Below are 26,879 nucleotides of genomic sequence, written 5' to 3'. Positions count from 1 at the left end.
GCTTATAATGCTTTGTTTATATATGCTTGCTTATAATGTTTATTCATAGCCGCAGCAAATTTAGCTGCTTATGCTATCGTGTATTATGTTGTGCTATCTGTCGTTTTTCTGTGCTTTTTACTGCTCCTATTAATGTAAAGCTGCTTTGAAACAATTAACTACTGTGAAAAGCGCTATATAAAAAAATTTAATTGAAAAATAAAATTGAATTGTTTAATTTCAATCTCAACAATGGCATGAAAGTAGAAGTGCGTTTTGGATGTAAGGAGAAGAAAGCAGCCTTATGAAAACAATGGATATAGTTTATTATCCAGGGAAGCAGCGGAGTTTTGCGTGTGTGTTTATTTAACGCTGGATTTCATTGAAAAGTCCTAACCGGGTCATGAGTGGCATGCGGTAAGACAGAATTCTGTGTTATGTTGGAAATAGGTGCGTGCATATTATATACATGTATCAACTTTTATAAATGAACTGATTAAACTAAAGACTCTTCGGAGATATAAAGGATGTAATACTACTCTATAGGTACTCCAGATTAACATCAGAAATGCAGAAACAGCGTGTGTTATGTGAGCTTTAATAATCCTGCTTAGAAATACAATGACTTCATAACGCAGATAATTTTATAAATTATGTTTAATAATCCCAAATATATGTACATATACACCAACATTCAAAATAACATGCCGTTACATGTTGATTGTACCTTTAATTTGAAACTAAATCAATTAATCTTTAGAGATTAAGTTTTAAGTTTAATTTAATGAGAACTACTGACGCAAACTTAATGTAAATGGTTCACTCTCAAAACACATTTTAAAATAGTGCTGTTCAATTATTCTTTTGTCTCTTTTTAAAAATATATATAACTTGTTCATATGCATTTAGAGATACTGTAAGTGGTTTCAATGTAGCTGTCCAAGAGTTTTCTCTTTGTTTGTTTATCAAATCTTTAAGCCATATTACAATGAATGGAAACTTAACTAAAATTTTATTTGTTAATTAAACAGACTATCAATAAATCAAGTTTTAATTACAAATAAATGTGTGATTAAACAATACGACTGTGTGCAAATATGTGAAACTACATCACATTTAGAAGAGGGAAGCACTGTGTTCAACATCCTGTCAGCCTTTTAGCTCAAAATTAGCTCAAAAGAGTCAGCACAGGTTACATGAGGGAGAAAGCTTGTCTTCACTTCTTGCGAGGGACCTTGTCACCCAGAGGCACATCATCCATTAGTTTCTGTAGATGTGATGGGTAAAGAATAAGTTAATAGCTATACAAATATAAGGGGGTTTACAACAAAAAAATCAGAATTTGCCCACCTTAAGCAGTCTTGCAAAGTATGTTCTTTCATCTTCTCCCTCCCCGCGTGTAATGTCCACATGGTATCTCCTGCAGGCCACATTCAGCTCTTCATGACTGAAGAGTGGGGCGGGGTCAAGAGAATGCCCATTAATGAGGCTAACCAGGTACTCTCGATAATGCTTCCTAAAACACAAAGAGGAAAAGCCTTAACTTTGAAATAGTATATCTAATACAATAGTGAATTTAACATTAAAATTTAAAATCTAAATACATGTTTTTATGCATCCTTCTCACTGTAGATACTTTGGAGAGTTAATAAAAATAATGGTAACACTCTATTGTAGTTTCTTATTCTTACTGGTTGGTTATTATCATTAATAAAACTGAGATATTGGCTACTTACTAGTGCTTAAAAAGCACATACAGGGTTCCCACACCTTGGATAACTTCAAATTTAAGGACCTTTCAAGGACTTTCCAGGTCCAATACCCTCAAATTCAAGGACTTACATTGTGTTACCTTGTAAGATACATTGTTACAGTTGTTTCATGTGTCAAACACAACTATGCAAAAAAGCATTTTGGTATGGCTCAAAATTCGCATACAGAATATATAAGAATTCAAAACTAAAAGTCTAGAATTTTCATGATGTCACACTACAAAGGGAAAAATTTGAATTTTTTCCATAAAAAACCTGCACAGAATATATTCAAGCACTTTCAATGACCTGTATCTATTTATGTTTATTTTTTAAAACTTCCCAGGGTCTTGATTTTTTTCCCCGAGATTCACAAACTTTCAAGAATTTCAAGGATGCCATGGTCATGGTTTTTGCTCCTTGTGGTAGGATCATTACAGCGCCATGTGTTTTGTGCGGGTCTGCCTCATATATCTTGAAAAGTGAGCTGCTGGCTCTTTGATCGCCCCCTGGTGGCAAGTTGCAGAACAAGTCATAAACCCAACCCTCTCCATGCAAACGAACGGGACTCGTCTCTAAATAATATTTTCCAAAAAATGGAACGGTAGTTTTTATCACGTTGATATATGTTCAATTGTTCATTTTTATGATAAGTTTTATTTTAGCTAGTCACTTGATGCTATAAAAATGGGACTTGTCGTTACAATTGGTGTGGTTGAATTGGGCGCGCAAGCATTTGGGAGGAAATTTGATAGTGCGGCTCCGCCTCTGGCTCCACGGGCGATTTCTTCTGCACATGCCCTGGCTTCAAACTGACAACTGGCAGCGCCCATGGTCAGACATTTTTGGCTTTAATTCATTACAATGGAAGGAAGTGACGTTCAGTCTATGGTTTTGTGTGGTAGTGCATGGCTTCTCCTGACCCCACTCCATTGTCTCCTTGTTAATTATCCTATTATTGTTCAATTCATGTCACCTGCACCCACATCATTTACTCTTCTATTTAGTGCCCTTGTGTTTGGTGTCTTGTGCTGGGTTGTTTTGTCCCATGTTATTCCATGTTTCCTGTCATGTCAGTTGAATCTTAACAAACACATTTATGCAAAACCTTATTCTACATCCAATACTTAACAATACTAACAACTACTTAACGTAAGTATTGATAAGCAGTACTTTTATATGATTTATTCCATTTCAAGCCTATTTTTGTATCATTTACTAAATAGTATTTAGAAATAAGTATTTTAGTATTTAAGTTTTTAACAGTACAGGGCTCCAGACTGCCACCAAAATTTGAGAGTGTGCCACATGTGTGACCAGTTAATTTTACCTTTTTTTTGTGATGTGACACTGAATTTGAAAAAGCACATTGTACTTTCTGCATTAATCATTAAAGTATTTATTAGTGATACAGTGGAAATAAGTAGAAATGTGAATAGTTGGTTAGCATGTTGATTTACGGTGTGTTGCGCCCCTAAAATTTTCAGTTGAGGGCCACTGTGCTCCTAGTGAAAAAAGTTAGTCTGGAGCCCTGCATTATAATTAAAAAAACAATAGAGAAAAAAAAGAGAAAAAAAAACAATACAGACAGAGCCCAGTTATGCTAATTTGAAAACCACGCCCACCGGGATGAAAACAATCCAACCATTGACTTTGTATTGCGTGAGGCTGCATCCTTGTCATTTCTGGCTTATAACAAAAACAGAATAATGCCTAAAAGCTGCTGTGACAGAGTGTACAGCTAACAAGGCAAAAAAAAAAAAAAATTATAAGCTGTCGACCCCAAAAAACAAGCATTTAAAGACACAAAAGTGGATCGCCGATTACGTTTCCCTCCAGCGGGCGTAGTTCTAATAATAGTAGTACTATGAAAAGTTGCCTGTATCCACTTTTGTGTCTTTAAACGCTCGTTCCCTGGGGTCGAAAGCCCATCAAAACGCATTTAAAAAAAGTTTTGGTTGTTAGCTGTACATCCCGTCACACAGCAGCTCTTGGGCATTATTCAATGGAGACGGATGGATTGTTTTCCCCCGGGTGGGCGTGGTTTTCAGATTATGACACGTTGTGCTCTGTCTCCATGTAATTATTGTTGTCTTGATCAATCTCTTTGGTGCTCATCTAATTCACACAAAAACTGATAACACCAAGTGGACAATCTTATGAGTACAGAAACCATTCAAAAAAGTAACTCACTCGCAGAGGCCAGCCTGTCCTGGCTGAGTCTGAGCTCCACACGCCGAGTCGGTCGGCTGCGGCCCTTCATCCTTCTGTTCGATCACTCCACACACACCTGCAAAAACATTACAATGTTGTGTTCAGTGGGAAAGTTGAGTTTTCAAGAAAGATATTTTCAGGAAAAAGTGGAACACGGTGTGAAATAAAGCTGTAAGGAGTAGGTGTATGTGTGTGTTTGAGAGCGATTTCACGGTACAAATATAGCCGCAATCTGAGCAGCAGTAATTGGATGGCAGTTTTAGTGGGAAAACAGTGCTTTGCTTTATGATGTCCGGCTTTTAGACTTTCAAAATGGTAAAAGCAATTTTGTTCCACTGGGCAGTTGAGATAAAGAGTGAAATTGGAAGTAAACTAGACTTTAAGACAGAGGCAGACAAATTCGATTAAGAGACAGACAAAATACAGACAAACAGATTACAAAAGCACTCGGGTAGATAAGATGGACTGAAACAGTCAGAATCTACTAAACAAATAACGCTTTAATGCTCTGAAATAAAAGGCATACCAGTCTGTGCTCCAGGAGCAGTGTCAGTGTTGTAGTTCACTCCCTTATTCTACAAGAAAACAACATGACAATGTGGCGTTCAAACAAGTATCAAAAATAAAACACTTGAGATAAGAAGAGATGTTTCACAAACCAACCCTTGTGTTTTGTGTGTGGATGTGTGGGAGGAAATTTGTGTGTCTGTGTTAAAGCGTCACATCATGTTTGAGCGAGACTTTGTGTGCGTGTTGTATTTTCAGCTACAAAATGTCAGATTTTCCTGAAAGGACCTTTTCATTCCAAGTTTTTCAATTCCTGCTATTCACATGGCTAGATTCAGAGGTATTATTGAATGAATTAGGGAATATATGAAGAGTTTGGTTCCAATTTTTAAAAATGAGTTACTGCCAAAATCAGTATTATATCAGGTCAGTATTTAAAAGTAAATTCTTAATTTTACACAAAATCCAATATCTGCCATGTTATTCTGTCATCTTTTCTCCATTTTCCCCAAAATGCAATAAACGCCACTCCTCCTTTTCTACAGAATGCATAAATCCACAAATTACAGCGCACCATTCCCTCCACGCAATGTAAACAACAATGGTGGCGCGTTGAGTACACGGAAATAATACTTTCATGGCATTAATAAACCTGTGGTGGTTTTCTGTGACAGGAAAGAAACATAAGCAAACAACATCTAATAATTTACGCGAGAGGCACTCGGGAACCAGTCGCTTGTTCTCCCGACAGCATCAAGTTGCTCTTATGCTAAAACATTGACCTCAGAGAATCTTATGAAAAACTTTCCATTATTTTACTCAAAGTCAACGAAAATCGAGCAGGACCAAAACATATTACAGCTGATCGCTGTGAAAAATGTTAAGCGACAAAGTCCCAAGTAAAACTGCAGCAATGACAGTGTTAATATGACAAAGTAAGTGTTTTGGTTAATGCCATTCATGTTTATTTTTTTAATCAGTGGATATAAAATAAATGAATATAAAATGGCAAAGATGAACGCACATTTATAAATTGATTCAATAGATTTATAGCATTTTGAAAAAAAACTTATTGCACTTTGTGGAAAAAATTATTAGTTTTTATAATAAATCTTTGAAAACCAAATTATCGATTTAAATGTATGTTTTCATAACCTAAAGATGCTATGTGAAAGTTTGTAACAGAAAATAGTGGTTTGCATCTTGTCACTTTCGAAATTTGTCAAAATGGATTTATTGCAGTATATATAACGCATCATATCATTATCTCACTATTACAACAATACAAGTCCATGGAAAGCATTTGTAAAGATAGGAATACCAAGATGTCTGTGTGTACCTGCAGTAAGGCCTGAAGCCTGGCAGGCTCCCAGTCTCGGAGGTAGAAGAGGCAGTCTCTGGGGTGATGGGCATGCAGACCTGTCACAGTACACTGGTTCACTGCACACGTCTGCCAAAAAGGGAGGAAGAGAATAAAGAAAGATAGAGAGAAGAAAAAGGATGAACAGGAAAGAAGAGAAGAAACATGTTTTTTTAACATTCAGCCTAAATGTATCCACTTTTAACTAAATATTACAATCCGCTTAACTCCATATAACATCCTACAAACAGATGCAAACAATCCTAAAACGAAAAAAAAAAGGATTGACGTGAGAGGTACTTACTGTGTGAAATGGGTTGTTACACCCACTGCAGAACTGATACCTGCACTGGGAACAGCTGAAGTGCATACAGCCGCCCCTGGCCAGAGCGTACTGGAACCTACAGTTGGGACAAGCTGAAACATAAAAAGACAAAAAAAAAAACATTAGACAGACAAAACCAATGAAAGTAGGAAAAACAGAACATTTAGTCAAACTTTAGAGAAACAGAAAGATTAAGTTTTAATAACAGTTTATTGTTAAAAGCCAGCTGCTCCTCTTACATTCAGTTAAATTCACTTTGTTTGCACCGAAAGTCTTCTTGCAAAAAACATGCACAGCATGCTGATGCAAGTGCTACAGATAAAATGACTGACAGACAACAATATTGACAAAGACAAAGATGAAATGGCAGAAAGAAAACTGAAAAACTGAACACAGCCATACGAGACTTGCACCACTATAAACTTGTATAAACAGTAACTCAGCTCATTCTCATGAGATGTAAATAAATCAGAATAAAAAAGTCTGCAAGTGCAAAATGCTCAACATTATTATTTAATTTTGTTTTCCTGCACCATTGGACCAAACCCAAACAAAACAGACCAAACAAACAGGCTGTAGAAGCAAGCAATGTTTACAAAATTAATTCAGCTCATGTCCATTTTGGTAGTGAAAGTGGTGGAAGGGTTATTTGATATATAACTTTCTCTGAGGTGGTAGTAGAGCTGTTAGCTGTCAGCAGATTTGGATTAGGAGAGCATTAACACAGGTCCAAGAGGCTTCAGTAGCAGATCAAAAAGAAACTTACTGATCCCATTGTCACGCAGGTATCCAGCCAAACCCTGCTTCTGGTACTCGGGGTCGTTCTCTCGCTTCCACAGCTGGAACTGCTCACACGAAAGCCCCTTGTGCTGGTCCTCCCACTGCAGACAGACACACGTATTCATATGTATATCTCAATTCTATTTATTTTATTTAATACAAATATGTAAAAAAGTAAAGCGTGCATTTTATAAATAAACTTAACACATAGTATGTTGTAATGTAATTAATAACTATTTGACACTTCTGTGAAAGTTTATTGTTATTATTGATTTGTCTCTTGTCAGCTCTCATCATTTGACCTCTAGGCAATAATAGATCATTTTCAACATGGTTACCGGTTTTTTGCATTGAGCACAGAAGCTTTTCCTGCACTGCAGACAGGTGACCTTGAGCTGATCGCCATCATAGATGAAGCCGTACGAGCAATGTGACAAGATGGGTGAGAGAGAGAGAGAGAGAGTGAGTGTGTGAGTGAGTCAAACATAAATGCACCTCAATTGTTGGCTTCACGTAGGCATATGCATATGAGCAGTGTGAATGGGATGAATAGTAAAGCATTTTCTTAAAGAAATTCTCAACTTTCTTAAAAAAAATCCTGAAAATTTACTCACCCCCATGTCATCCAAAAAGTTGATGTCTCTCTTTGTTTAGTCGAGAAGAAATTAAGTAAAACATTCCAGGATTTTTCTCAATTTAATAGACATTATTGGACCTCAACAGTTTAAACCTTTCGGCATGCTTACGCATTATGTAAGGTCGTGTTGACGCCTTACACGGCTAGTGCAAAACAAAAAGTTGTCGTTTAAAAGTGCATATTTTTATAAGCCGAAAATGACAATAGTTTTGCCAGATAAGACCTTAATGCCTTGGTTGGGATCGTTTAGAGCCCTTTGAAGCTGCGTTAAAACTGCAATTTTAAACTGCATTAAAACTGTAAAGGGGTGGTTTCCCAGACATGGTGTAAATTAATCCAGGACTAGGCCCCAGTTATATTATGACATTTAAGTCATTGTGGTCAGGTCTCAAATTGCACCTTCAGCTTTATAACCTTTAATCTGTGTCCCCTGCTCGGCTGTCTTTGATCATTTTTTCCCTTTTTAGAAAAGGGAGGTTGTTTGTCATTTGAAGTCCTCTGGTTCTCCAAATGATGCTGTCCCACCTCGACTATTTAAGGAGGTTTACCCACTATAGGACCATCTGCAGTCATAAATAGTAGTCTGACCTCAGGTGTGGTCCCTGAAATTTTAAAACATGCAGCAGTTCAATCCCTGATCAAAAAACCTGCTCTAGATCCGACAGTTCTTGCTAATTTCAGGCCTATTTAAAAATTGCCTTTCCTTTTAAAAATCCTGGAAAAAATTGTGCACAGTCAATTATTGGCCTTTTTGGAAGAGCATAATATACTTGAGTTTTTTCAGTCCAGCTTTTAAACCTTGCACAGCATTGAAACCGCCCTTTTAAGAGTTTTACATTTTATCTTTTTAGCTACTGACTCTGGTGACTGTGTTATCCTTGTGCTTTTAGATCTAACTGATGCATTTGACACAGTGGATCATGAAATATTTATTTTACGTTTAAGGCAGTGGGTGGGCATCAGGAGCATAGCACTGGAGTGGTTTAGGTCATACTTAGCAGATCTAACTTTTTGTGTTAGCTTAGGTGACTCTGTATCCTCCTCTGTTCCTCTTTCGTGTGGGGTCCCACAGGGCTCAGTCCTCGGCCCTGGCCACTTAGTTCTATACTTAGAAAGTATGGCATTTAATTCCACTGTTATGCAGATGACTGTCAGATTTATGCACCTCTTAAAAAGAAAAATGATAACTCTGTTGGACAACTACTCAATTGTCTCGACGACATAAAGGCCTGTATGGCTCTGAACTTTTGATATTTTAATGATAAAAACAGAACTGATGGTTTTTGGAGGCACCCACTGGGACCCCGCCTGTAGAAGTGGACCCTGAGCTTAAATTTGACAGTCAGATCACAGCTGTTGTCAAATCAAGCTTCTTTCATTTGAGCCAGCTGGCCAAAATAAAGCCATTTTATCAAGACAGCATTTTGAAACTGGACTATTGTAATTCACTATATGTGGGGGTTAGTGGGTCCCCCATCACCCGTCTTCAGTTTGTACAAAATGCAGCAGCATCTTTTAAAGAGCACACATAAACATGAGCACATATCCCCAATTTTAGCTTCATTACACTGGCTACCTATTCAATTTAGGATCCATTTTAAAATTCTGTTATTTGTTTTTAAAACACTAAATGATCTTGCCCCACCATACCTCTCTGAGCTTTTACACTCTTATAAACCCGTCCGCTCTCTCAGGCCAGATGATCAGCTGCTCCTGACTGTGCCGAAAACTACACGTAAGCTCAGAGGGGATCGTGCCTTTGCTGTGTCTGCCCCTAAGCTATGGAATGATCTGCCTTTGCATGTTAAGCAGGCATCTTCTTTATTTGTTTTTAAAACTCTTCTTAAAACCCATCTTTTCTCTTTGGCTTTTGACACCCAGTAAGATGTTGACTTTATTTACTTGATTTAACTTGGTACTTTGAAAGCTTTCATTTTGTGGTTATTAATTGTACATATGTTTATTTTTTCTATACAGCAGTTTGGTCAACTTTGGATGTCAGTGCAAGTTGTTTTTAAATTAAGATAGCTCAAACATGCATTTTGTCTGGGACTAAGATAAGCCCTGTCCGGGAAACCACCCCAAAATGTTGAGGAAAATCCTGGAATGTTTTCTTCAAAAAACTTAATTTCTTCTTGACTGAACAAAGACAGACATCAACATTTTGAATGACATAGGGGTGAGTAAATTATCTGGATTTTTTTGTATTCCTTTAAACTAAAAATGTTTTGTATGCAGTATAGTAGGTAAATTTATGTCACAACAAACCTAACAGTAAAACAAATATGTAACCCTGGACTACAAAACCAGTCATAAGTAGCATGGATATATTTGTAGCAATAGCCAAAAATACGTGTCAAAAAGATTTCTTTTAGACCTTTAATCATTAGAATATTAAGTAAAGATCATGTTCCATGAAAATATATTGTAAATTTCCTACCGTAAATATCAAACATATATTTATCATTAGTAATATGTGTTGCTAAGGACTTCATTTGTACAAATTTAAAAGCGAAATCCTCAATATTTAGATTTTTTACAGCCTCAGATTCGGCCAAATATTGTCCCATAACAAACCATACATCAACGGAAAGCTTATTTATTCAGCTTTCAGACAACATATAATTCTCAATTTCCAGAAATGGACTCTTATGACTGGTTTTACATTTTGTACATATTGAGGAATAGCCTATGTGAAGATTTTTCGCAAAATGCTTATAAATCGCTAACTGACAAATCCTGAAATAATTAGGCATGTTTGTTTTCCCCATTCTTCCATTCCTAAAAAAACAACTTTGATAAAAGTGTCACTGCTTATCCCACTCTCCTAATTCCTGCCGCTCTCCACTGTTAACTGCTCTTAAAATGACACTACAGCTGTGGAGTATGAGAGCAGAAGAAACAGTGAGGAGGTGCAGTGAAGTCTAGTGAAGTGCAGGGAGGAGGCGTCACTCACATGGCTGCACCACAAGAACTTTGGGTCCTTGATGAGGGCCTGCTCAGTCAGTTTCTTGTGGAAGAGCTCGTACACGTCATGTTCAAGGCAATCCCTAAGCTGTGCAGTACAACACAAACACACAAGAAGATCATGAGACATCACCGACAGTAGTCTGAAGAACATCTATATGACGCTGGGTTTCAATCATCTGAGCAAGTCATATCCCGATAGTGCACTGTCCATCTCCTCAACGTCTAAATGATTATTTATTGGACTGTTAATGTTATTGTTTTTTCAGTACCTGTATGTCCAGAGTAGAGAAGTAGCTGTTAAGGTGCTCAGGGTCATTGATGTCCGGCTCACTGCAGACAGGACAAACCATGTCTCTGATGTGTTTGTCCCTCACTGCTATAGTGAAATGCTGCTTGAAACATCCACAGCACACTGAGCACTGGCAGGATGTCAGAGACTGCATCTGAGATGCAAAACAACAAATTCAGACTCATTTTTATTGCCAAGTACTGCAGGTTGGCATGTACAAGGAATTTGTCTTGGTGTGCTGGTGCATGACAATGAGAGTAACAAGTACAATACAATAAGGACATTTTACAAATATTATACAAGTATTGAAAAGAGAAAGGGACTTTTACTGTAAATTAGTGCAGATGTATAAAGTGGGCAAAAGCACACAAATTCAAACCGAAAATAAAAAGTAGACTTTTAGTTTCAAAGCATGCCTTAATCTGTCTCCCAAAAGAATACAATGTAAGAAGTTGTGGGGTTCTGCATCTTGCTATGAGGAAAAATAGACAGGCAGATGGGGCATTCTTTGTTAAGCACACGCCGTATGAAGTCTCGATCAGGTGACTCGCGAACGGCCTGAACCACATCCTCCAGTGTGTATGAGGCTGCAGGGTCACGTAGTAAAGACAGAGCCAGCTCACAGCGCCCCCAACTGGGCAGGTCATACACTGCCAGCAACCTACGGCAAACATGCTAAACACAGGCAGACAAAACTTAGGTTTTATTCAAGAAACACAAATATAATTAATTTGTGAAAGGGGTAAACCCATTATAACCAAATAACAACAACAACTAAACATAACACAAATTTGTTTTGCTTGTGTTTCGTGAATAAACGTGTTAAAAGAAAAAGCAATATATAACAGACTGACCCTGTTTACACCTGGTATAAAGATGCATTTCTGTCGAACGGATCACAAGTGGACAATGCTAAATACAGGTGTAAAACTAGGGATGCACCAAAAGTGAAAAAGAGAAAGTGACAAGCTTGTCAAGTATGCAACGCATCCTCCAAATGTGACCTTTGCATTTAACCCATCCCAGTGAGTACACACACACTCGGAGTGGGCAGCTATCCCAGTGCCCGGGGAACAATTAGGGTAAGGTGCCTTGTTCAAGGGCACCACAGCTGCAACCCACCGGCAGTGAGAATCAAACTGGCAACTCTCGGGTTACAAGCCTGATTTTCTAACCGCTAGTCTACATCTGCCACTGTCGAATGTTCGACAACCGAAATTATTCACCAAACAAGTGAAAAGACTGAATAAATCTTTCTACCTTACCAATCAATGAGGCCTTTGATGACATGATCAAATAGCAACCAACACAAAGTGAGATGTGTGCATACTTCAGTTTAATTTTGCCTGATGATAATGATCCTGGGTACTATGCTAAATGCACAAGCAGGGAGAGTGAGAGACTCCTTACAGATGAGAAGAAGAACAACGAAGAGTCGAGAATGTAATAAAAAAGAAGAATTTTCCTTTTGGTGCATCCCTATGTTCAAACTGTTTGAGCTCATCCACTTTCCACCACATTCAGAGGCAGTGGAAACACATTTGACTGGATTGCTTTGGTGGTATATATCCTCATGTGGTTGAATGCATTTGAGCAGCTACAAAAGACTGCCTACTGACCTAATGTACTGAGCACAATGTTTTTCCATCGGCCCTGACTTATAACGCGAAACCATAATGTTTGGTGCAGTTTTTAGGCTATTTGTGTTTCATTTTTGTGAGCGTGTGAAAGCTTATTTCATCAATTGCTCTAAAATATCTGAGAAAGCCCTTACATATACATGTACAAAACTTTGTGTAGCATATTTACTATCAATACAAGCAGCGGTACTCTTATATAATATAAGTGCACATCCATTTATTAGAGCCCGACCGATGTTATCGGCCGATATTAGGCATTTTCCAAACTATCTGTATCGGCATTCATAATGGTCGATAAATGAATATTAAAAACAAAAAAACGGTCGAAACAGCCTTCAACCATGTCATGAGTGTTGCTGTTGTATAGTTTGTCCACCAGAGGGCACTCTACAACCTCCATGTTGGCAACACTCAAGTATAACGCATCCTGCAACCTGCTGATCCAGCCAGAGTTGGGCAGAGAGACAATAAAAGAAACAAGTTTCTTTTTAAAATGCATTATCTTATTATTTTAGTTAAAACTCATAAATAACTACAAATAACTAATGTTAGGGAAATCTGTTAATGTTTTGTTGCGCATTTCTGAAATAATTTTTTTTTTTTAAATATTGGCCGATATATCGGATTTTAAAACCAACAAACATTTGTATTGGTGTCTGCCTTTAAAATCCTTTATCGGTCGGGCTCTACAATTTATACCCTTAATTTCTCCCACATGCCTCTCATCCACTTTTGATCTGATCGTCCAAAATGCATCTTAATACCAGGCAGGGCTTGACATTAACTTTTTTGCTCACCAGCCAGAAGTGGCTAGTTGTTTTCCAAAGTTACTAGCCACTCAGCATTTTCACTGGCCACAATTTTGTTGCTGGTAAAATACATTTTATATGATTAAACTTGACTTTGGCATCCTAAAATGACTTTAATTCAAGCAAATTTTCTTAGTTTAGCTAAATTAGACCACCCAAATTAAGACCACCCATTTATTAGCTGGTATATACCAGGTATATCAGTATAGATCATATAATATATTTAGGTGCATGAAAAACATGCATATAAGGCATAAATAGATTAACTATGAATGAATAACTTAAAAGTGGAGCAGGGGTGTAGAAAATTAGCTGAAAAGATAAACACAAAACCCCTCGATAACCATATTTATTAACAACAGCAGTAAATACTGTCAAGAAATGTACATGCATTTTACTGTCAACTTGTTTATGCAGATTGTATTTTATAAGCTTGATCATGGTTTTTGTTAAAATTGATTTAAGACTTTTAATGACAAATGTTGAGAGGGCATTATTGTTACCCAAAGTAGCCTACATTGAAATGATGTAAATTGAAAACTACAATTAAAAAAGTATATTCAACCTGCCAAAGTGGCTAGTGGGATTAGCTGTCTTACCCGCCACAGCCGAAATCTACCTGCATTTGGCGGGTGTTAATGTCAAGCCCTGACACCAGGTATAAACAGGGCTGAGTTGCTAAAACTATGGTTTGCAACAACTGGTAAGAAAACAATGTAGTTTTCTCAGTGCAGACACCAGAAACGTTAAATTAAAAGGGTAGTCACCTGTTTATCAGGATGGTTGATGTCGATTGCGGGCTCCGGCTCATCGCTCCATATGCGCTGATGGAAGACCTCCAGTAAAGAGCGCTGCAGCAAGACGAGAGCCCCCCTTACCTCACCTCCACTCTGCCGCAAAGCTTCTTCACAGCGGGCCACATCATTAAAGCCCAGAAAGCCAAGCTCTTTTACCTAACAAACACGTACACAAACAGACAGTGTTAAATCAAACTATAGCATTATCTAGAAATAAAACGCTAGTAAAAATAATAACAAACTACCAAGCTATATATAAAATGCTTAACAGATTGATGTACAATAAAATATAAACATTGCAAAGCTAACTTTACTAATTTTATTTATTTGACAATATTAATTCAACTTTAACACTGTTACTGTGACATGAAAAAGGCTACATGACTGTGAAATGATCCAGGTTTAATTTAATCTAATGTAAACAGATAATGGGTCATATATTGACAGGATAAAAATTACATTTACAGTTAATGTGCGTGTGTGGCGAGACACTAGAGAAAAAAAAACTCACTGTAGATTATTCAACCATATTGCAGCAAAAGAAAAATCAGATTTTTATCTTATTAAGTGTTTCCATTTCCTAGTCCCCCTCCCCAGAAACCATAACAGTCTGGGTTATTAAAGTATTTTCCTATGTCTACACAGATACTTTTGTCTTTTCGACTGTCACTTTTTGTACATGGTTGAAAACATGCACTTTATTTGTCTATTTTTACAAAATTTCTGTTTTTAGTACTTGGCTCTGTGCTGATTTATGTAGTTCAGTGTCTGTATGTTGTGCACTGCTATACAGTATATGGTTGAAATGACAATAATACTCCTTGAATTGACTGGCTTTTTAACCCAATACTGTATCCCCTGTACTACAAGCATATAGCATTTTAGTTTTTTGGCCCATTGCGTTTCAGAGATGTTTATTTAGTATTAGCAATTCACAAATAAATGACAAAGAAACAACGTTATTAATATTGTTTCTATAAGCTCTTTGCTTCATTCAACCAATGGACCATTTTATGTTGCAATTTTACAAATTTTGCAACATTAAAGGGGCCATGGCATGAAAATCTGACTTTTTCCATATTTAAGTGCTATGATTGGGTCCCCAGTGCTTATATCAACCTAAGAAATGTGAAAAATATCAACCCAGTAACTTAGTTTTGGTAAACCATTCTCTACAAGCACTTGAAAAAATAGGTTGTTCAAATTTGGCTCTCCTTATGATGTCATAAGGAGCTCTTATTATAATAATACCGCCTCTTAATCTGCACTATCCAATCACCGCACTGCCATTTAGTGCAGAGAAAAATAGAGAAAATAATTCACAGCACAACTGAGTTTCAATTGCAACAAACCACCATCACTGTGATCAGTGTTTGCACTGCATCCGCTCATTTGCATTTTAAAGGACACACCCCAAACGGCACATTTTTGCACACACCTACAAAGTGGCAATGTTATAATAAATTATTTATATGGTATTTTGAGCTAAAACTCATATGTGCTCTGGGGACACCAAAGATTTATTTGACATCTTAAAAAAGTCTTGTGCCATGGCCCCTTTAATAAAAAAACAATAATGATAAATATCAAAATTATAATTTGGTGCTCAAATTTCAAAACTTACTTTAGCTCTGCGGTCCCTGAGAGCTAATTTCACAGCCTTTTCATTGTCGCCCCCTGCTGCCAGCCAGGCCCGTTTGGCTTCTGCTCTAGACAGCGGCACACCGTTGCTCTTTTGTCCATCCTGGCCCTCATTCTCTCCCGAACCGTTTGATACTGCATTGGGATCTTGGTGGCAGGACGCGGCCATTACACAGATCTCATCGAGCACATGAGGCAATTCTGCCTTCAGCCAGTCATACGGTGTTACATTACTGTTCCCCGACACACACATGCTTGTGTAAACCTCCTCTGGGCTGACCCCTTTCTTTTCTCCCTCCTGAGATTAACAAAAACAATGAAGATGTTAGTAAGCTTTTAAGAATAGTGTCTAGGCCACAGAAACTGTAGAAGATATTCGACTTACACGAATCAGCTGAATGAGTTTAATCCCTTCCTCCCTCATTAATCTTTGTCTTTTCAAATCAGGGTCCTCGGTGGGCGTCGCTTTGGGTGTGGCTAATACTGGTGTGAGGTTCTTCGCAGGTTGAAGTGGGAGGGGTTTTGGAAGTGGGAGGGGTTTAGTAGGTGATGGGGGAGCATCTGATTTTGAAAGATAACACATTTCGCAGCTGTGTGATGGCATGTGGTTGACGTACGTACAGAACTGGCAAACCCACTGTTAGAGAGATCAAAAAACAGTAACAAATTAAAACCGTCAATAAAATGATGTACATCACAAACCATTTAATTTCTGCTTCAATAACCCCAGCTCAGTTTAGTTAGTTGGCTATTGGTTTGTCTCAACAATGAAGACAGGGCAAAATCAGACATTGTTTTTGTAATACTGTTTGCAAGCCAGTCGTGCAAACATTACGCACATCACCTCAGCAGTAACAATAGTCCACATAATTCACATGAGTAACAAAAGGGGCCTTTCGAGGATATCTTTTTATAGTACCTAAAACAATTTGTGGGACTGCTCGCTTTGGCGTGTTCTCACCACAGGAACTGGGGATGATTTTACTCCGGAGTAGGGTCTAACCGGTACAACACAAACTTTTTGGGATTTAAGTGTATGTTTATTGGCCAAACCATACCAACAAAGCAACTAGTTTATACTTACTCTACAAACATGTTACAAAACATAAAGTTTAACACACCCAAACATGTTCTTTTCTCAGCCTCCATTATAAATAACACTGCAAGTTGTTGTAGATTTAATCTCGTAGGGCTCCTTTTTGCTATTTAAATCTTCCTTGCGCACATTTCAGTCACTAATCTAGTACAACATATATCATCTTTTTATAGTGACCATTTACATGAAGATGTGGCAACAGTATAAAAAGTTTTTGCTTATTGTTCGTGGCAGATTGCTGTCTGGATGTTTTTCTGTATTGCCCATCACTGCTGCTTCCATTAGTACGAATGATATGTCACTTCAGAGTTCTGACTGGCAGTGCAAATATTAGGAATATTTAGTTCCCGTGTAACGCTGCAGTGGCTAATGCTGCGTGGTAAAAATGAACTGAAACAATACTAATTGTGTAAATCTGTCAATTTTTTTGTTTAAGTTAGTAGTAGATATGAAACATGGAAAGTGGTACCTGGCTGTCTGATAGTACAGTAACAGAGGGGGTCGGCCGGATGGGTGCGACAGGTGGCCGGGTGGCCAGACGAGGACGCTCACACACCTCACACAGTATGCTGCTGCCTGCGTTCACTACTGTGCAGCTTTTACATTGCCATTCTAATTAAAAATGTACAAAACATTAGACATTGACTATAACAATTAATGCAATGATATTATCATTTATGTCAAGTTTGTGACACAAATGAGTTTAAATAATTCAAGAAATAGTTTACCCCAAAAGGAAAATTAGCCCATTTAACTTACCCTCTCAGGCATCCTGTGTATTTGACTATGGCTTTTTTATTTCAGCTGAACACAGTCAGAGTTAAATAATATTCCTAGCTTTATAATGGCATTGTATAGACGGTTTCATCGGACGCACATGCGCTTACGCGATACACGTCTGGATCCGAACTTTACTTCCGGTTTCGTTTTTTTAATGGTCTGACTAGTTGCTAAACTAATCTCTTGAACAAACGTCTTGTTGAAAATAACACATGTTTTGGTTTCCTAAGTAATCTGTGTTGTTTTTTTGCTTGTTATATAAACTGCATTTAAAGAACTTTGTTGTTATTTATTCTTAGCGGAGTTTACCGGAAGTTACATGCGGACCACGGCAGCAGCTTGTTTATGTTGTTACTGCTGAAACCGTCTATAGTGCCCCACTTTTAAAGCTCTTAAAAGCGCTCCATTCAAAAACGAATCCATACGCTTCCGAAATAAAGCAAGGTTTTTTTTTTAACTCGACTCCCTAGTGAACACATGTACGTTTGTTGCTGTAAGCCAGTGAGCATAAAGTTTATAATGTTAAAAAAATATAAATATTTATAATATCATGCTGGCCCCAGCATACGCCGGCTGCTGCCATGTTGATTCCAAAACGAGGCTGTGAGGGATGGATGTCGAGGCGTGCACCTTAAATTTATTGTTTTGTACCAGGATGCTGGTCATTCAGCCACAAAAAACAGAAAATACATCGTTTTACAAATTTCCACAGGACAAAGAACCTCGGAAAACGTGGATTGCTATAATTAGAAGGGACATATGACCTAATTTGAGATGAGAATAGCACATTGTGTACATAATATCTGTTCTGGATAATTTATATAGTGCAACAATACAATATTTTATGACAACAACTAAGTATACATCTCCAGTTTGTATAGATCATAAGAGTATGTCACATGTATTTTATCTGTTATGTTTTTTCAAGACATGAACAACGTGTGATTGACTTTATAACAAGGTACTACGTGATAGTTCATTGTGCAAGTATTGTTAGAGAGTAAAACCCCCTATGAACCCCCCAAAGTTGTGTATAAATACTATTTAGTTAAACACATGAATCCTCCTTCTGTTGATTCCGTTTAATGTGCTTAAAAAAAACTTACTGGAGAAAAGTTTTTAACGTATTCATGCCCTGCAGTTTTTCTAATCTGTACAAATTGGAGATTTGTACTTGGTTATAGGACTATATTAGTGTCTTAAAGAAAAGTAAGCATGCGTACAACATTAGATATTAGTGATTAGGCTAATTTTCCTATTATGGTGAACTATTCCTTTAAAACCTATGTTTGCTAAGCAATGTGAAATTGGTCATATTTAAACAGAAACCGTGAAAAAAGACTTTTTTACCGTGTAAAAAACATTATGTGAATAGCTGTAATTTTCACACTGACCAGATATTGTAGAAGGTTGTGATGGTTCCTCCTGCACAGAGGGGGCAGCAGAAGACAGGCGTGGTCGCTCACAGGTCTCACACAAAACTTGCTGCATTGTATTAACTGTAGTGCAGTATGAACACTGCCATGTAGACAACGATGAGCTAAAACACAAAGGCATATCTGATACATAGGATACACAATAAATGTAAACAGTTGAAACATTTCCTTAAAGGGGACAGAGAATGAAAAACCATTTTTACCTTGTCTTTGTTGAATAATGGTAGTCTACCCACATTCACAAACATACAAAAAGTGCTAAACATGCTAAACATCTCAGTCTCAGAAATTCCTCTTTTAGAAATGTCAGCCAGAAAACAGCCCAATCTGAAAAACTGATGCTTATGACATCACAGGCATCTAACCGCCCCTCCACTTTAAAATAATTGGCTACATTTTTTGAGTGGCAGCAAAGTCAGCAAATTAGTAATGAGATTGCAAGTTAAGCCAGTAGGGGGAGCCAAATAGGTGCAAAACCACATGTTTAAAATCCCCCACCCTAATAGAGCTATCTGAGAGAGGTTTTTAGGAAGCTTCTAAGGCATTTACAGACCCAAACAAAATAATTTTTGTCTACATGTCACATCACAGAACAAGGATAAATACTCCGTTCAATCATTCTATGTCACCTTTAAAGCTTTGAGGCTAACCTGAGCCTTTTTGTGGCTTTAGAGGAAGTCACAGGAATCCTGACATGTGCAGATCGTCCTGAATGGGAATGATACAGCTTGTCACAGTCTGTGCACAGCCGTTGAGTGCAGGTTGGACAGTGAGCAGAGATTGGAAATAAGCCACATATGCTGCAATTGTCTGTAGAGAAATTACATGTCAATCAAATGAAATAGACCCAGATAATAAAAAATAAATTAAAATAAAGGTTCATTAAAATTTGAAAATTCACTATTATCGGAGGATCACTTACTCACCCTCAAGTCATTTTACTTTCTTGCATAAGAAACAAAAAAGAAAACTTCTATATAGACTGATATATGATGTCATTCTTTAGACATTTAATAAGTGAATGGTGACTCAGAATGTTTTGCTCTTAACATATTTGTGTTCCACAGAAAATTAATCATACAAAACGAGATGTAAGCAAATCATGCCAGGCATTTTCATTTTTGGGTGGACTATCTCTACGTCTAAGAAAAACGCCACGTTGTTTGAAATACAGTGGTGGGTGGATGAGTGAGATGTTCTTACCTGTCTGTTTGGGGGGCACTAAAGATGAGAGAGGAAGGGCGGGACTAAATGGAGATTTGGACTGAGAAGGTGTAGACGCAGGCGAGGGACTTGGCTTCTCCCATGGTTTCTCACTAGGAGAGAAGGCAATTGCATCTGTGCTGATTTCATCTTCATCCTGTGTAGATAACAATGAGCAGTTTACAATACTACCTGGAATATCTGTACTTTATGTAAAGGATTAGTCAATTTTCTTTAAAAAAAATCCAGATAATTTACACACCATAATGTCATCCAAAATGTTGATGTCTTTCTTTGTTCAGTCGAGAAGAAATTATGATTTTTGAGGAAAACATTCCAGGATTTTTCTCATTTTAATGGACCCCAACACTTCACAGTTTTAATGCAGTTTAAAATTGCAGTTTCAAAGGAATCTAAATGATCTTAAACGAGGCATAAGGGTCTTATCTAGCGAAACGATTGTCATTTTTGGCAAGAAAAAATGACAATCGTCTTCCTCCGGTCCAGTGACGAGCCAGCGAATGACGTATTGAAACTACGCCCCAGTGTTGACAAGGGTGGAGAAAGAGGACCGTTCTGACGTTGTTGTATGTGGAATGATACTAATTAATGTCTTTGTGTCAGTTTATTGTTTAAAATGGTCCGCAAATGTTCGTTTCATATATGTAACACGTGACCTTTCCACGTCATTACGCAATTAATGTCACACAGCCGGAGGAGGACGAGAACTGTGGCCCAAAAGTGCATATTTTTAATTTTTCTTGCCAAAAATGACAATCGTTTCGCTAGATACAGGGCCGGCGTTACCTATAGGCAGAGTTGGCAAATGCCTAGGGCCTCAAGCTTGGAGGGGGGCCTCCATATCTGCTAAATCCATGTGTGCTAGTCCGACAATCACTATATATAGCAATACATAAAGTTTTAAGGTGAGTTCGACTTTATACGGGGGCCGCCGCCGCAACCGGATGACATCAAAGGCACGTGAGAACCATTGATAAGCAGACTCCTCTGTATGATTTTGTTGATCATCCACCTGCACATTACTGTACATGTATGATGCTTTGAATTCATCCATCTGCAGCGCCTCATGAAGGTAAAGAAGCCTAGATGAACAGCATCCAAATCTCTGCACCTGACCGACTTTGAGTGATGCTGAAAGCGGCTATCGCATGCAAAGACAGTTCAGTACATGATGCAGGTATTTTGAAATAATGCGTTTAAAAAATAAACTTAGCTTTGTTCTGTGTATCAACGTCATTTCAGGACAGATCAAACATCAATATTGTTGATGTAAATTTTAATCTATCACTACAAACTATATATTGTTGGAAATGTCTAAGCCTCCAGAATAGACATTTCAACAGTGTTTTATAAAATAAACTATGTAGGGAGAGTAATTGGTTCATTTATGAAGAGAGTGTGCCTCAAAACATTTATATCCTGCTAAATGTCACTGTCCCACCGGCGGGACGCCTACATTTACTTTGCATGTGAATTCATGACAAACTGTATAACGTTTGAAATCTCTAAGAGTGTAGATGTAACTCAATAGGGTGGGGTGACGCCTAAGAGGTTACATTATTTCTTACAGGTTAGAAAAAACACTGTCTCACATTATTCAAAAAATTTGAGGGGTGTGAGGGGCCTCCAACATAAATTTTGCCTAGGGCCTCCAAATATCTAGAACCGGCCCTGGCTAGATAAGACCCTAATGCCTCGTTTGGGATCGTTTAGAGTCCTTTGAAACAGCAATTTCAACCTGCATTAAAACTGTTAAGTGTTTGGCTCCATTAAAGTCCATTAAAGTGAGAAAAATACTGGAATGTAATCCTCAAAAAACATAATTTCTTCTCGACTAAACAAAGAAAGGCATCAACATTTTGGATGACATGGTGGTGAGTAAATTATCTGGATTTTATTTTTAAATTGACTAATCCTTTAAAAACAAAATATATTTAAGCCTGTATTACTAAGTGAAAACCATGTCTCAAATGACCCCAAATAATAGTTGTGCTTGACTACATGTGGTGCTCTGCAAAACGATCGGTGTATGACTTTAAATAACTGCAAGAGAGATTTAAAAGCATATTACAGAGCAGTCTGCCTGCAATTGCTCTCGTGTTACTTGAATGTAATACGCCAATTGGTCTACGTAGTGCCGAATAATGTAAAATGCATCTAATAAACCACAAACTCATCATCTATCACTGTAACCGGCTGTCATAGCTTCACAGGGCTAACTGCTTTAATATAGACAAGTGTTACTCTGCTCACATCTGTCTGCTAAATGCCTAAATGTAAAATCTCAATACAACAGTACCTGCACAGTGAGGGAGGGAATAAGCCTTTCGAAGAACTCTGGATGACTGTGGGCACCCTAGAGGAAATAAACAGACTGTCTATGAGCAGCCAGCTGATATGTAATAAACCAGAGCTTATGCTTTACAGCGTCAAACCTTAATTAGCATGTCCAGCTCCATTCGAAGGCACATGACCTCAAGAGTCACCGATGCCACCTTCCCAACGTCTGGCTCTTGAACATCATCAGAAAAGCTCAAACCATCATGCTGCTGATTTGTGTATCCATATAGGTTAAGAACTGCCCTGCCACCCTTAAAGATGATAGCAAAATTAATAATGTTTCAGATATGTTTTGTGTGGTTCGGTGCAGCTGACTCTCTTGTGCACAACACACCTGAATCGAATCTACTGTTGTCCTGAAGACAGGGTTGTTGTACTTCACCGTGCGCCAGTACTTTGGCCTGTTGGAGTTGGTAAGATTGGAGCCATACTTCTCCAAGATGTTCAGAGCTGTGGAAAGTTTCTGCAGGGATGCGATGGTCTGAAAAGGTCAAGATATTAATGTATAACACAACAGCCTGAACAAGCACAAGTTGATTTCAACATCCCAACCCAAAAACAGCACGGTGGGTAATAATGAACCAGGATGGAATTTTATATGCATGCTTATTAGCAGAAATAGATGATTAACTTAAGGTATGTAAATCTGAACGCTGCTGAAAGGCTAAATTCTTGTGAAACATGGCAATTACCCAAGGCTGTGCATTTTTATGAGCTATATGTCAATGACATGGCCAGTAAGACCCCATACATTTCCTCTATATGTGCAAATGACTTAAACATTGCCCCATTTCCAAGCATGATGAGAAATGCGGCATGAACCATGAGTCACACATTTGCAACCATTGTTTCCTGTAATGTTATCATACACCCTGTGGATTACTTAAGACAATTACTCATTAAAGAAACAGTTTACAAAAAAATTCCTATAATATAGTTACAATCATGCCTTTCCAGATGTGTCCGAATTCTTTTCTTCAGTTAAAAAGTTTTTATTTATATTTGACAATTCACATAACTCTGGGAAAACCTAAACAGATTAAAAGCATCTAAAATACATCTTCAAAATAGTCACAATTTGTCTAGATATTGCAAAATCTGACTTTCCTCATTAGGGGTCTAATGGTACACAAAATTCGGCACAGGGTTTTTTCACAGTTTGGTTCGCTTTCGGTACAGTTAGAGAGAAGAAATGCAAATTTGTTGCTCTTATTAACATTTGTGAACCTCAACTATTTAAATGTATTAAAAACATGGTTACATATTTTTAACACAATTCTAAATAAAATACGTGCTTGGTTTAAAAAACTAAATAAAAAGAAAAAAATAAGGGATTTTTTATTTGAAATTTGGCATTGCCGTCACTTATTTTTGATTCAATACTTTAAAATGTGTGTAAAATCATGGTGATGGAAACATGGCTAATGTCAGCTACAAATCCTTGAATTCTTGCCTGTCTGCTAAAACTGTCTTCAAAAGTAAAAACCAAAGGTAAACTAGGGCCATGAGCGTACGTGCGCCGTCCGTATGACGTCATTTTCGCACACACACCATGATCTTTCGTCTTTAATTTTCACTTCTTCCAAGAACAGAAAGCTGTGGAGCATTTGCGTCACCACCCGTGTGGCCGTGATTGAGTATACTTTATGCGCGCGCACACGTGTCCGCGGAAAAAATTATACCCAGCACTTAACTGTGACATTGTGTGTGTGTGTGTCAAATGAAACGTCTATACACACAACTTAAGCATGTGTTAGATACACACTGATAATGCATTGATAATATGTGCTTATAGTTAGTGGCAATTAGTGTATATAGACGGTTTCAACAGTGACAACATAAACAAACGGCTTTTGTGAAACAGACGTAACTTCTGATAAACTTCCACAAAGAATCAATAACAACAGAGTCCTTTTAAAGTAGTTTATTTCTAATAACTAAATAATAATAACAATAATAAGCTAAATAAATAACAAGTTAGATTATCTTTGTTCAAATCAAAGCATATTAAAAACTACACTGAGCTAACGTTACAGTAAAATGTGAACTATATAACTATACAATCTTAACTACAAATCGGCTGCCAAACCTCCCTTTACGTAGCGGTGATCCATGATCGCTTTAGTAACTAGTCAGACCATTAAACAGAGATCGGAAGTTAAGTTACATCCAGATGCGTAACTGCGACCACGCACGTGCATCCAATGAAACCATCTATTTTAAGTTTAAAGAAGTAAAAATGTTGCTGTCTTCAATTATGAAAACTTTTATCAATGCGCTCATGAGACTGTTTTGGTATCTGTGATGAATAAACTGAGAAACTGTATCTGTAAACTGCTTTGTAGCCTTAAGACGAAAGTATACTAGGGATATCCGTGTATGCGCGTCGTCTGCATGAAGTCATTTTCATCACCAGGGTCGTCCGCGTGCAGCCCAAAATTTGAGACCGTGCGGACAGTGCGCGTACAGTCCACGTACAACAACGCATGCGCGTGAAAATATTTAGACAGGACACTTCACTACAAACAATTATACAAAGGAAATAGACAGCATTTGCACACATACTATCGCTTTTCTTTTTTAATTTTAACTTCTTTTAAGAACAGAAAGCTGTGGAGAATATTCATTACTATAATGTTTGATTTCTGTTCTTTGCTGTCTTGTTTTTTGTTCTAAACTGTGTTTGCAATGGTGGATTGTTATTTTTCTTCACCTATCCTAATGTTTTAATGTACTGTAAATAAATGTTAGACTAATAATTTGAATAAGAAATCATTTGTATTGCGTATAGTGTCGAACGCGGCCATCCACGTGTAGTCGCGGGGACTATACTTGGAAAGCTGCGGGGACAAGTCATAAATTATTTAGGTCTTTTTCCCTAAAACATACACATTTTAGTAATATTACAAGTACACCTAAAAAATATTAAAAAGACACATATCATGACCCCTTTAATTTTGTGATTAGTCCATTTGTCCATTGTGTTCAACTGAAGATAGGAAGTCATATACATCTGGGATGGCAAAATTAGGAGAGGATTTCCATTTTCAGTGGATTATTCCTTTACTCACCTCTTTACGGTTGTTTCCACTACAGTTTTCTGTCAGCATGCTTTCAGCGGCTATGTAGCGGTATTTGCTGGAGGGAGGGAAGGGGATGTTGGCCATGGCAACTACCCCTGCCCTAATCTCCTGAGCAGAGCCTGGAGTACACAAACTGCGTTCAGCATTACTCCTCACTTCCTCCAGCTGATCACTTATAGAAGCCATAGCTGAAACTGAAAGTGTTATGAGACAGGTTACAGTAAAGATCAAAAACACAATTCAGTGCTTTTCATACTGCAATAACAAACTTTGACACTGTAACTTCAGTCTAGAGGTACATTTTAGTGGTATCACACAAAGCTGTTACGCATGTTTGAAGCATACATAGAAACACATGTTGTACGGTTGGTTGGTCCACTCACACACACTGCCAACCATACATTTATAATTTTTGTACTTAAGTATAAAAAGAAACGATATCTGATGAACATAAAGGCTGACACGTGATTTAAATGGGTGTCTTTTTAAAAGCACACCAGCTAAAGCGCTAGCCTTCCGAGGTGAAAAGTGAAACCATAACAACTCACATCAAGGCAAAACGAAACATTAAAATAAAGGGGCATTTCCCCAAATAAACTGATGTTTTACAGTCGTCGTCATTTTGTGTAACCGGCACAGGTTGATAGACGTTTAAGTTACACAAAAATATAACCATTATTTCTTGTGTAACACGTCTAATATTGATTAGTTGTAAGCTAACAAGCTAATGCTGAGGAAATATGGACGAAATATCGCCGAAAACTCGTTACTGTTCGTATAGAGAAACGCCAAAACAGTCATATATTAATAGAGTTCAGTAAACGTAATAGTTTGGAGCATTGCAGCAGCTGTCGATAAATATTTTGCTACTTACCGCGTATTATCAGAGAAGCGCAGCTCTCTCATTCGTTCACAGGCAAAACCAAAACTGAAACACATGACATCAACGCATAGAGGCGCTGTGAGAGTAACTTACACTCAAATTGAATATCACCCAAACAAATGTTTTGAACGAAAAAACGAGCAGATAAATGTACGATAAATAAATACATGACAGGAAGAATTAAAGAAATGTATTCAGCTAATGTTAGCCATGAGCAGGAAAAACATCTCGATAGAGAGGTCGAGTGTAATGCCAAACAAAGGGCACTGTGTAGAATCTAAAGTGTTTATTTTAACAGAGAAAATGTAAGGTTTTTTAAAAGGTGACAAAACAGAAAT

The 26,879-nt window shown here is 37.6% G+C and overlaps 1 protein-coding gene across 2 annotated transcripts; it reads right to left on the bottom strand.

The window, feature by feature from the left end:
- Positions 1-618: 618 nt before the first annotated feature.
- rnf31 (ring finger protein 31) lies at positions 619-26,878 on the bottom strand. 2 transcript variants are annotated; one of them, XM_073875308.1, is made up of 23 exons: positions 26,533-26,878; positions 25,647-25,852; positions 22,910-23,056; positions 22,671-22,826; positions 22,535-22,591; positions 20,215-20,371; positions 19,662-19,821; positions 18,970-19,115; positions 17,265-17,407; positions 16,085-16,336; positions 15,683-15,997; positions 14,029-14,214; positions 11,283-11,487; positions 10,793-10,968; positions 10,513-10,608; positions 7,255-7,347; positions 6,903-7,017; positions 6,116-6,228; positions 5,791-5,901; positions 4,471-4,519; positions 3,924-4,020; positions 1,330-1,495; positions 619-1,246 (listed from the first exon to the last, which is right to left on the bottom strand). In XM_073875308.1, exons 2-23 carry the CDS (start codon positions 25,842-25,844, stop codon positions 1,196-1,198), a joined length of 3,189 nt encoding a protein of 1,062 aa, XP_073731409.1. In that variant the 5' UTR covers positions 25,845-25,852; positions 26,533-26,878; the 3' UTR covers positions 619-1,195. The 2 variants fall into 2 exon arrangements, with proteins under 2 accessions (XP_073731409.1, XP_073731402.1); XM_073875301.1 differs by having other exon boundaries at positions 25,647-25,846.
- Between the last annotated feature and the right edge of the window lies 1 nt (position 26,879).

This window comes from Misgurnus anguillicaudatus, chromosome 2, assembly GCF_027580225.2.
Source record: "Misgurnus anguillicaudatus chromosome 2, ASM2758022v2, whole genome shotgun sequence".
Lineage (NCBI taxonomy): Eukaryota > Metazoa > Chordata > Actinopteri > Cypriniformes > Cobitidae > Misgurnus > Misgurnus anguillicaudatus.
Note: the sequence above shows the minus strand (reverse complement) of the source record. Positions and strands in the feature narration are given on the sequence as shown.

Excerpts from the sequence above, each read along its gene's own strand:
- rnf31 (XM_073875308.1), bottom strand. The coding sequence starts at position 25,844 with ATGGCTTCTATAAGTGATCAGCTGGAGGAAGTGAGGAGTAATGCTGAA. Across the intron at positions 19,116-19,661 it reads AAAGCCACAAAAAGGCTCAG|CTCATCGTTGTCTACATGGC; the intron begins GTTAGCCTCAAA and ends TTTGTGTTTTAG. Across the intron at positions 4,520-5,790 it reads GGCTTCAGGCCTTACTGCAG|AATAAGGGAGTGAACTACAA; the intron begins GTACACACAGAC and ends GTTTTCTTGTAG.